This window comes from Plasmodium cynomolgi, chromosome 11, assembly GCF_000321355.1.
Source record: "Plasmodium cynomolgi strain B DNA, chromosome 11, whole genome shotgun sequence".
Taxonomy (NCBI): Eukaryota; Apicomplexa; class Aconoidasida; order Haemosporida; family Plasmodiidae; genus Plasmodium; species Plasmodium cynomolgi.
In genome coordinates this window covers 75,263-86,326 of record NC_020404.1, presented here as the reverse complement: position 1 = coordinate 86,326, position 11,064 = coordinate 75,263, and the positions used below count along the sequence as shown (strand labels likewise).

Here is an 11,064-nt window from a genome sequence, read left to right as displayed (position 1 = left end):
TTTTTTTTTTTTTGTGCGTGGTTTTGTTTAGGTATATTATTTATATATGCGTATATATCAATCCTCGCATGCATGTAGCTGAAGGGGTGGTGAGCATATATATGTTTTCGTTGGAAAGGTTTAATGGGGAAAGGCGGAAAAGGAGTCACATACGCCCATTTGCTTGTGTATGTGAGTCAAACGTAGCGTAGGGGTGGCCACAAGAACGCTCTTCCGGTAGGTGTATCTCTGCCTGTAGGTGTACCTCTACCTGTAGGTGTATCCCTGCCTGTAGGTGTACCTCTACCTGTAGGTGTATCCCTGCCTGTAGGTGTATCTCTGCCTGTACCTGCAGTTGTACCTCTACTTCTTCCCCTGCTTCCGTTCGTTATAAGGGGATTCTTCCAAATAGGAAAGTGAAGGAGGAGCCCATTTTGTGAGTAAAGAATTATTACACCTATAAGGAGACCCGCTGAAAAAAAAGAGCTATCCGAAGTGAGGCCCCTCTGCACACACCGCCCCCCCTCGAAGAGCACGATCATGAGATGGCCCAGCAGACCAAAGCGTTAAGAAGCGAACGAACAGAAAGGTTTTAATACATACATAAAAAAACCAGATAGACATATAATGAAAAAGGAATTGAAAGGAAAAAAACCAAAGGGCAATGTTAACAGTAGTGCTGCAAGTAACAATTTTAAAGAGGAAAAGAGAAAAATTAAAAAAAAAATTTACTTCAACAGCGGAAAGGGTGTGTTTCCAAGTCAGGCCTACGAGGGTACCGTAAACACAGGTGCAAATATAAATGCGAATATAAATATAAACAGCCTACATTTCGGCCCCGTCCAAGGAGACGAAAGAGAGGCGCTTCAACAGAACCTAAGAGTTGACCCCAGAGCGATAGGGGGAGACGGACCCGTACACAGATTTGACCAAGGAGGGGTAATAAACAACGGTGCAAATAAAACTAGAAAAGGCATTTTACAAAATGTGAATATTTCACCAAGGGGGAAGGACAAAGATGGGAACTATTTCACTACAAATGTGGACGGAGGGACGAACTCCTTCGATGTGAAAAATAAAAAATTAAACAAGAATGGAAGTAGCGGCCTGGGGACTGATAGGAAGCTTTACAGAGGTGTGGGAAATCTCAATGAAGTAAACACTGGAAGGGTGGATAATCAGTCCGCCTTTAAGGGGGGGGACGTCGTTTCGCTGGATGGAGCGGCGGGAGGAGCAGTGGGAGGGGCAGCTGGAGCACCATCAGGTGACAGCTTTATCACAAGTGGAAGCACTTTCGAAGGTGCAGGCGGAACGGACAACAGAAAGGCAAACCATGTTAGAGGAAACATCAGAGGTGGAAGTAATCCCGCCCAAAGAAATTGCTACCGATTCAATAGCGGTCACTACTTTGCGAACTCACCCAGCAAGCTGAACTTGGCATATACACATAAGATTTACAAAAATAGAACCATTTTTTATAGCAAAAAATATTTTAAAAGTAACAAAATTGTCAATAATAGTATGACTGGTCAGGTAAAGAAAAACGAGTTTAATCCTGTCGATAATTACAACATGAGTTTTGTTAACAATATGGGAAATAAATCCTTGTTAGATATGAATGACCCTGGGAAGGGAGAGCATTCGGAGGATACCTATTTTGAGTTTTCAGCAAATGGGATGAATGGAGTTGAGGGGGGTAGGGATGATTTGGGCGCCTTCTTCGATGTGGGTACCAGTACGCGCAGTTGCGTTTTGGACACAGCCAGCTGTAGGGGTCAGCAGGGTGGTTACTCTCTGTACGGGGCTGCGGCGAAGAGTACCGGCCAGGAAGTCAGCGAGTGCGGCAATTGCGGTAGGTGCGAAAGTTGCAACAGTCGAAGCAGTTGTAGCGGTTTTAATCTGTATAGCAGTGCGACGATGAACGGCATTTCAGGCAGGGAGAAACGCGAAATGGGGGAACCTAACTTCTCCGGTTCAAATGTAGAACCGGTAGATACAGAGCAAGTAGAGGAAATGGACCAGCAGATGCTCAGCGAGAAAAAGAAAAAAGAGAAAGAAGAATTTGCGCAAAGTTATTTAGAGAAAATAGTAAAACTTCTGTCAGACAAAGTAAAACGTATGCTAACTGTGACAGATAAGGAATGCATTCATTTGGTGAAATCCATTATACAGCTTCTACAGTGTGTAAAGAAAATCATAAATTTCTCAAACCAATGCCACTTCCACTACAGTATATTCGGAATCGTATTAAATATCTATGCCCATGTATGTGTGAAGATTTTTGCACAAAATGATATTTTAAAAGTAGCCAATTTGAAGTGCCTGGTGTGTATGTTTGAAATTCTGATTATGCTTAGAAGAGATTCTTTCAACCTTTCGTACGCTTTTTTTTTATTTGTAAATTGTTTGAAGAACAACATCGATGGGATTGACATCCTGACGAAGAAAAATTTAAAATACAACACCAAGGTTTTGAATAATGACGAGAAAATATTTTTAAAAATGTTAAATTCTTTTGTAACTCTGTTCTCGTTTTGTGCTGAAAGCCAGAGTAGCATGGTCCGGGTGGAGTCTCTCAAATCATTTTGCTGCGTGTTGGGCATGTTGAAGAGGAAGCGCTGGGAGGAAGGGACTGCTCAGGGGGGATGGGAGGCGCGGAAGAAGGCAGAAACGGGGGTAGAAAAGGGGGTAGGAAGTGACATGGGCAACCAGGTGGGGAACCATCTAGGCAACACCGTTATCGACAAGGCAAAGGAGAACCCTCTCGGCCAAAGCGAACCGAGTGATGAGCACCCCTCTGCGGTGTTTTCCCCGTTCAGCAAACCCCTAATTTTGGGAAGCCTGTTGGGCAAAAAGGGGACCATGTTCAGGGGACACACCACGGGAAAAATGATAAACCTGCAGAAGTATTACTTGAGTTTTTTTAAAAGTAGCTACATGTGCTCAGAGGTGTACACGCGGGATGGTGGCGAAGTAGGGAGGAGAGACCCCCCCAATAAGGAAAGTGATCAACAGAGGGGTGGCTCACAACAAGGGGGTGCTTCCCAACAGGGGGGTGTCTCCCAACCCAGTTATGTTAAAAAAAATATGGGATCGAAAAAAGAAAACGCCAATTTGTATAAAGCCAATGTGAGCAGCATACCAAATCAGCAGTGGCCAAAAAATAATTGGAACGAAAATGCAAAGGATGGAAATCCAAACTTCACAAATGACCAAGTTGGAAGCTACAGAAATGTAGAGGAAAGGGAGTACAAAACAAAAAACTCTATTTTGTTAACAAACTTTGAAACAATTTTTAATAGCGATCCAAGTAATGGTTGGTTGACGAACAAAATAGACGACGAGGATGAACAACACATTTTGCTTTTCATCCTCAGGATATTCGATTTATTCGTTGACATGTATCAAGATAAAGAGATCAGTGAAAATACAAAAAAACATCGTGTTCTTTTTAAACCACATAGATGTGCACATATTTAGTTACGTGACTTATTTGGTTAGCAAAATTTCGCACATCATTCCGATAAATAAAAGTTTTTTTAATAAATATATATCTGTCCTTTTGAAGAATCTGAACAAGGAAAGACGCAAATTCATATTCCTCATGTTATCCTACAGTGAATACGAAAAGAGTGGTTTGTACGTTGTGTTGAACTTGCTGAGCAATTTGTGCATTTATAACTTCCATTATAAGACGAACATCCACTTCATGGACTTTGAAAGTATTTCTGATGATTCTTTGAGAAGGAATTTGGGGGAGGAAAACGACTGCGGGGGTGGGACAGGTGATGGGGTGACTGGTAGGGGAAGTGGCATCCGGGGAGGTACAGGTAGTAGCATCACAGATGAGTACAACACGCATCCGTCGCTTAACCCAACGAACGAGGACTCCTTTGGCGAGGCGAAAGACTACACTAATGTTAATGAGCATGAGGTGTACCTTGTGGACCATATGATACACAACAATGAAGAATGGTGTTCTGTTTACGCCGTTTTGATTGTGCTGTCATTTAAGTACCCTAGTTTGATTTTTTCTTTCTTTTTTAACAAATTTGGAAAGGGTTTTGTACAGAACTGTGACAATTGTTTACCTCATTTTAATTTGTTCGATTGGTCTCACAGATTTGGGTACTACATATCGAGTGGTGTTTTGAATGCCGCTTTGAATGGCGCTTTGAATGGCGCTTTGAATGACGCTTTAGAGGGAGAGACCCAAGTTAATGCCCACATGTTGAATGTGATAAGAAGTGGTGGTGATGAGCAGGAGGAGAAGGAGAAGGAGGAGGACCATGGGGGAAGTCCCATGAGCGAGTGTTCGGGCACCAACGAGGGGGGCGGGAAGGATGGGGTTGTCCTCACAGATAACAGGAGGGGTGAAGCGAATGAAACGACAAAAATTAGCAGTACCACCAGTCAGGTAAACCTGTTGGATACCCATTTCAGAGCGGGTAGGAAGCAGAGCCTTCCGTGCAAGGAAGAGGTAGCACTGGAATTGCTAACCCATCAGATGTACGCCTTTTTAGAGTACCCGCACTGTGTGCAACCAAGCATATGCGATCGTGAATGGAGTTTCTGTTATGTGTACATATCTAGTATCCTTAACCTTTTTTTTAACAAGAATGCTTCCTTTTTTGGAGAAAATTGTTTTTTTTTTAAAAAAAATATATGGCACTTATTGCACGACCGATCGAATTTAAAGACGCACCATTTTTTGGAATATTTAGAAATGTTTAAGGATTCAAATTTTAACTACGTCAGTGAGAGTAGCGAATTGATGGGAATGCTGAACTGTGTGATTAACCCCTTGGAGGAGGGAACCAAACTTGGGGAGAAACGCGAGGAGGTGAGTGAAAGGCTAGAAGATGGGGTCTCTATAGGAAGAGATTTAATGGCCAAATGGAGACAAATGAACAGCAATAAGGACGTCGTTTCGTGTGGAGATAACACAAAGGATGACCCTGACGGAGACTTAATACATTTTAAACAACCCTACATGAAATACTCCCGCCATATATCCAACATGATAGAGGATCACATGGCTAGTAATCTTTTTTTTCAAATTATGGTAAGGGATTCTTACGCGCCGAATGATCCGCCCTTTGCACACTATGAGGAGTATTTGCGACAAATTAGCGTCGAATTGATTGCGGCTCGGCTGATACACCAGGAGAAGACGGGGTTCACCCATTTGTGCTGCTTCCACAGGGGGGACACTTTATTGAGTGATCTCTTTTTGGGTGACGATCCGTTTGTAGAAACGGTGACCACCTGTTTGGAAGTGCCATCTTCTCGTCAGAGTGTAGCGAACCAGGGGGAGCTCTCGAACAGCAGCGTAGGGAAGGAAAGACTAAGCAGTTTGGCGCAACACCCTGCAGATGGTAGCCCCGTTGGAAAGGACACAACTATTGATTTGTCCAACACGATTGAGGAAGAACGTAAGGTTCTCGATGCGATTATTAAGAAGAATGTAAAAATGGAGGAGCAGCATAGGAAAGACTTTGTCGATTTGAAGAGCACACTGCATTGGTCCATTGAAGAAGGGGATGACCAGGGTATTAAACAGGCTAACAATTTTAGAGCGTCTGAAAATAATTGCGGTGAAGATAAAAGGGAAAATAAAATTCGGCCATATAGTGTGAGTAGCTACGTTGAAAAATTGTGTGGAAGCGGTACCGAAGGAGGTAAAGGAATGGAGAGAAGGGTAGCCGAGGGAAGGCAGATCTTACAAAGGCGAAATTTTTCAGAGTTTAAATTTTTGAAAGCGAAAATAAAAATTTTGCATGAAGGGAAGAAGAATGGAATTCCAAGGCGGGAAAAAATTATAAATTTTGAGAAGAAATTTCCGGAGTATTTTTACCATAAAAAGGTTATCAATATAAATCATAAAATAAACAAAAATTTTATTAAAATTTATTACCTGTTCAGTGCAAATTATTTTTACACAACAAATATATCGCAGATAATTCACACCATCATAAGTAAAATCTACGAGGAGAATATTTTTCTGTTTAAAGCGTTGAAAGATTGCTTTTGCAGTTTTCCTGAAAGTGGTAAAAATGTATGGAACAATTTTGAGGTTAAGGAAAAGAATTTTTTTGACAATTTTGTGTGCAAGGCGAAGAAAGGGAGGCACGTCAAAGCTGTCGATTCGATGGAACAATTTAATCATGTGTTGGTTGGGGTGGATCAATTGCTAAACGGAGAGGACAACAAAAATGCGAGTAACACATATTCAGTAAATGTTTTAATAAACAAGATATTAAAAATTATTTTAAAACATTTGAAGAATACAAATTTTATAAATTATAACAAGTGTTTGAATTTTCCTTTTCTCTTTTTGTCCTTTTTTGACATAAAAATTAAGCTATCCTTCGAAATGGAATCTTTTGCATTTTTGGAAGAGCTCGATCAAGGAAATTTTAAAAATGTCCTCTTAAATTTGCCTTACCATGTTAGGTACTTTTTTGGCAGCTTATTTTTATATATAGAGTATGAGGATATTTTCCTTGTGAACACGGAGAAGTGCCAAGTGAGGGAGACTACTCGTCCGCCCAGCACTAGTCAATACCGAAGAAGGCGGCACAGCAATAACTTAACAACATACAATTTTATCGTCGAAAGTATCCTTGCGGAAGATTATTCTCTGAAGAATTTAAAAAATATGAACAAGACAAACAAGAAAGACACAAAGAATTCTCTATTCGCAAAGAGAAAAAAAGCAAAGGTGGAAATCCCAAATGTGAAGAATACCTCCGATTTTGAACTGGAGGACAAATATTTGAAAGTGCAAAATGATAACGTAGGGAAAGAAAAAAAGGAAAAGATAAAAAGGCGAAGTGGTCCATTCAAAAAAATAAACAAATTGAATTGTCACAAAATAGACGTTAGCGAATGGAACGTAAAAAGTTTCCGATGTGCAGGTGACAGTCCGCGCGGTTATGCAACACCATTTAGAAGTACCATAATTGTTGAATTTAAAAAAACTGTTCAAATTAATTTTGATTGCTCTTCCACTTTGCCCGTTAAGTGCAAAATAAATTTTTGCTATTACCACTTCGAGGACGACGCGTTTTGTTTTTTCCCTCTAGCTAGGACGAAGCATATTTACGTGCATCCGTCGCAGTGATAGGCTCGAAAAGGGTGAAAGCTAACGCGATGGCGAAGCGAAAGCGAAATCGAAAGCGAAATCGAAAGCTAGAGATAGCGAAAGCATAGAGATAGCGAAATCCCTCACTTGCTGGGTGATGAATTTACTGCTCGATTTTTTTTTGTTTTTCTGAGGCGTGTGCATGTTAGGGGTCCACTTTGATCATATAATTAATCCCTCGCAATGTTTCTTTTTTTTTTACGAAAGAGATTAATTCTCCCCATTTTTGCGTTTGAATTTGTTTACTGTGTCAATTTGTGCCGATTCTGCGTGGTTTTAAAGCGCAGTAAAACTTCCCCTTTTTTTGTTACTTTTTTTTATAATTGGAAATTGGAAAATTTTTGTGGCAGTCGTTCTGCTTCACCATTCCGTCATTAGCTCGCCTACCGTTCACTCAAATTTTTCCTTTCTTGTCGCATAGCCGAACTGCTTTAGTTAACCTTTCGACGGGGGGGAGGGGTCATATAAAGACGTTATAACACGAGTTGTTTTTCAAGTTTGATCATTTGCAAATTAAGTGATAATTTGCGAATTAATGTTGCGGCTGTCCTGGAACGGGCACTGAAGGAAAGACACGTTGTAGGCAGGCCTGTGTGTTGTGGCGAAAAGTGTGCTTAAGCCGCTTGAGCAGTTTTGGAGGTTCAACAAAGAAATGTACCTTAACATGGGACCCACTTAAAAACGGAACTTTCCTACTAAATTGTCATTGTTGGCGTTTTTCTGAAAATGGCTGAAGGCAAAATCTTCACTTGAGCCGGACGTGCAGTTCATTCGCGATGCATTATACATGGGGTGCTGCTTCAGTGCGGGCAGTTTGGCTAAAGAGAAAGCGAAATAATATCATATAACGGAGGTGTGCTTTTTGGCGATGTGGACATTCATAAGGGTTTTCAATGTGCAAAGAACTGGAATGTCTTAATTTTATTTTTTGTTTGTACTACCTGTGTAAGGATTACCATTTGTGTAAGGATCACCATTTGTGTAAACGTTACCATTTGTGTTGCTATTCCGTTCTACGGACTTGATGGAGTGCCGTTCTAGGTATTCCCTGGGAACGTTTATTCGTTTATCGTACATTTCGATAGTATCCTTCCAGCGAACCGTTTTCTTTTCATTTAAGGAGAGGGCATTTTCGTTTGTCCATTTTTTTCTTTTCGAAAGATAAACATTTTTCGTATATTTGGATCTGTTCAAATTTGTCCATTTACGTCTGTAGTTTTTTTTCCGCAGCTTGGTGTTTTTCTTGGCAACTGCAGTTGGGGTAGCATATTCATTTTTGTTGCGCGTCCCAGGACTGGGGGCTCTCGACTGCTTATTACTCCCACGTGTGTTAACCTCAAATGTTTGTTCAGTGTCGTGTGTTTTGCTTTCATGTGTATTTTCATTTTTTCGATTCAGCAGTTCGAAATTGGAATATTTGAGTGAGTGTTCTCCATTCATGTTGGGATTATATTCACGGGGAACTTCACACCGGTTGGTACTTTCCTCATTAAAAACGTCACTCTTAGTATCAGCTGTTTTGTAGTACGAGCTGTTCAGATTTGCATAGTCGTTAGCTTTGTATGCGGCTTGAGTAGGAGAACCTTGTTTTGCCTCTTCCAACATATCCTTAATGTATTTATTTAAACCGTTGCAAAGAACATTTTTAAAGTTTTCAATTATTTCCTCATTTGGGATCTCAACTTTTGGGCTGTCATTGTTGCCATTAATTGTGCCGCCTACGTCTTTTGCCTCTTGGCTATATTCACGTAATGAGTAAATTCTCTGTTTGGTGTTTTTTGAGGGAAGTGTGATGTGGCCAGGGGAGTCATTTTTATTTAACTTTGAAAACATATTTTTAGTTTTTTGTTTTTTCAAAATGATGTCTATGTCGTCTAGACAATCATCCGAATAAACAGATTCGCAATTTTTGTTTGGAAGTTTCTCGACTTGTTCAAAATCTGAGTTAACATCACAGTTTTTTTTCGTGTCGTGTATTATTTGATTGATCGTTTTTTCTAACTTGTAGTGTAAATTTTTTTGCCTGCTTCTTTTGTTGATTAGCTCTTCAAATTGTTCATCATCAGATGGGGTTATATTGGAAAGGGCATCATAGTAATAGTTGCTGTTGCATGGGAATGGGGAGCATTTCATTTTTTTGCTTTTTCCCTAGACAATGTGTTGCTTTGCAGAATGGTGATGCGGTGCGGAGAGGTACGCTGCGATGTGCTCACTAAGAATGAGCAGACAAATGGGGAAAAACAAATAAGTCCAAAAAAGCATCAGCTGATTAAACAAATAGTTGAAGGGATAAACAAGACTAGAACAAAAAAAAAAAAAAAGGGGGAAAACAACTAAACAGTCATTAGCAGACACCTCGGCGGAAAAAAAACATTTTTATAAAAGATTTATTAAAAAGGAGAAATAATTAGGTGAACAAAATTCCGAGGGGACTGTTTTTTTTTCTCACTCCCTTTATGGAACAGCTCTGCTTGAACTTTTCCCTTTTGAAAATTAAAGATGTATTCGCCGAAATGAGAAATAATTAAGAAAAGTGAAAAAATTGAGACGGCCGTAAAGATGCTTTCTTCTTTGGGAATTATTTCTCACGTCTTGGTAGGAGATGCAGAAGGGTATGTAACCCTCAGGTATGTACACTTTTTTGCGTCATCAAAATTGGCTATTTTTTTTTTTTTGAAATTGAAAAATGTGCAAAATGGGTTGATTCCCCGCATAGTTATGTGCACAGGTTGCAATTTCGAACTGAGCGTGCCTTCATGGAAGAGGAATCATCAAACGGTTTTATTTCGTTTTATTTTTTTCCTATTTTCACATTATGTACCATTTTTGTGCAGCAGCGCAGGCGCTGTAACTGTCTTTCGTGCGATGTTGCTCTGCACGCTTCGTAGTAGGGAGTGACACAGTATAAGTTTTTTTTTTTTTTTTGCTATTCCTCATTGGTATGAAGATGCAAAAAATGTGTTGGGGTAAAACACACATTGCGTTTTGCATAAAATGTGAAGAAGGCGTTGCTTCGTGGGGGAAAGATTTCCCTTTTAAGAGGATTGTCACTTAGGACAAAACAACGTAGTGCCGCACAGGGGACGCTTCGACATTTTAAAATTGGGGAACTGACATAAATTGACAGGACTCCCTTTGAGGCAGCCTGATTGGGGAAGTTCTGCCATTCCTTTCCACGTTGGATAATTTGAAACACACTTTTAAGATTAACAAACTGGAGAAGTTACAAAAAATTTGAACGAACTTTTTATTTTTAAATAGCGCAATTTGGTAATGTTTTTTTTTTTGTGCTGCTGACCCGTCATTTTGTTTTATTTATTTATTTTTTTTTTTCCACCATTTTAAATTTAATCTATTGTACAAGTCATCATTACGACTGCTTAGCTTTAAATTGTTCAATTTTGGCAAAATGTTTTTCCCATTTTTTGTTCCTTTCATGTTTTTTTCCTGCTTGTAGCACACGGCAGGTGATGATTCCCGTGCGTCATATGATGTTCACCGGGAGCAGATTTAAGATGGTGATAAGGGTATGCTGAAAAGGGAAGGCTGCTTTGCATGGTCACTTTGTTGTTCATTTTTTCTCTATTTTTTGAAGCTAACGTAGAAGTGAAGGATTATAAAAATTGCATAAATTAAGTGGCCCATGTTTTGCATATTTTTCTCCTAACCGAGTTTGCACATTTTTCCGCTTTTTTTTTTTTTGGCACATTTTGCTCCAAAAATGTCCGCGGAGGAGGTGAAGAAAAAGAGCTACGACGATATCCTGCTACATTTGTGCTTGACAAAGGATGACAAGATTAAGCCTGTCTTGTATAAAGTAATGTTACGTGCCTCTTGAGATTGGTGTTTTGTGGGAAGAGCTATGTGCCTTGAGACGGCATCATGTGTTGTACGTTTTTTTTTTTTTTTATCAGATGGGTTGCAATACTTTGTTGGTC

General features: G+C 39.9%; 3 protein-coding genes across 3 annotated transcripts in view; 2 read left to right on the top strand and 1 right to left on the bottom strand.

Moving 5' to 3' along the window:
- Positions 1–606: 606 nt before the first annotated feature.
- PCYB_111130 (hypothetical protein) lies at positions 607–7,105 on the top strand (the record flags this gene model as incomplete). Its single annotated transcript, XM_004222991.1, has 2 exons — positions 607–3,289; positions 3,357–7,105. The coding sequence occupies 2 exons, from the start codon at positions 607–609 to the stop codon at positions 7,103–7,105; spliced, it is 6,432 nt and encodes a 2,143-aa protein (XP_004223039.1).
- Positions 7,106–7,801: 696 nt separating this feature from the next.
- On the bottom strand, positions 7,802–9,259 carry PCYB_111120 (hypothetical protein; the record flags this gene model as incomplete). The annotated part of the gene is made up of 2 exons (XM_004222990.1): positions 7,802–7,944; positions 8,119–9,259. 2 exons carry the CDS (start codon positions 9,257–9,259, stop codon positions 7,802–7,804), a joined length of 1,284 nt encoding a protein of 427 aa, XP_004223038.1.
- A 1,588-nt stretch (positions 9,260–10,847) lies between these two features.
- Positions 10,848–11,064, top strand: part of PCYB_111110 (hypothetical protein) — a gene marked incomplete at both ends in the record, with an annotated part of 7,967 nt that continues 7,750 nt past the window's right edge. Inside the window, one exon of the mRNA XM_004222989.1 lies at positions 10,848–10,943. Coding sequence (XP_004223037.1) covers positions 10,848–10,943 — 96 coding nt within the window. The remainder of the gene's footprint in view (positions 10,944–11,064) is intronic.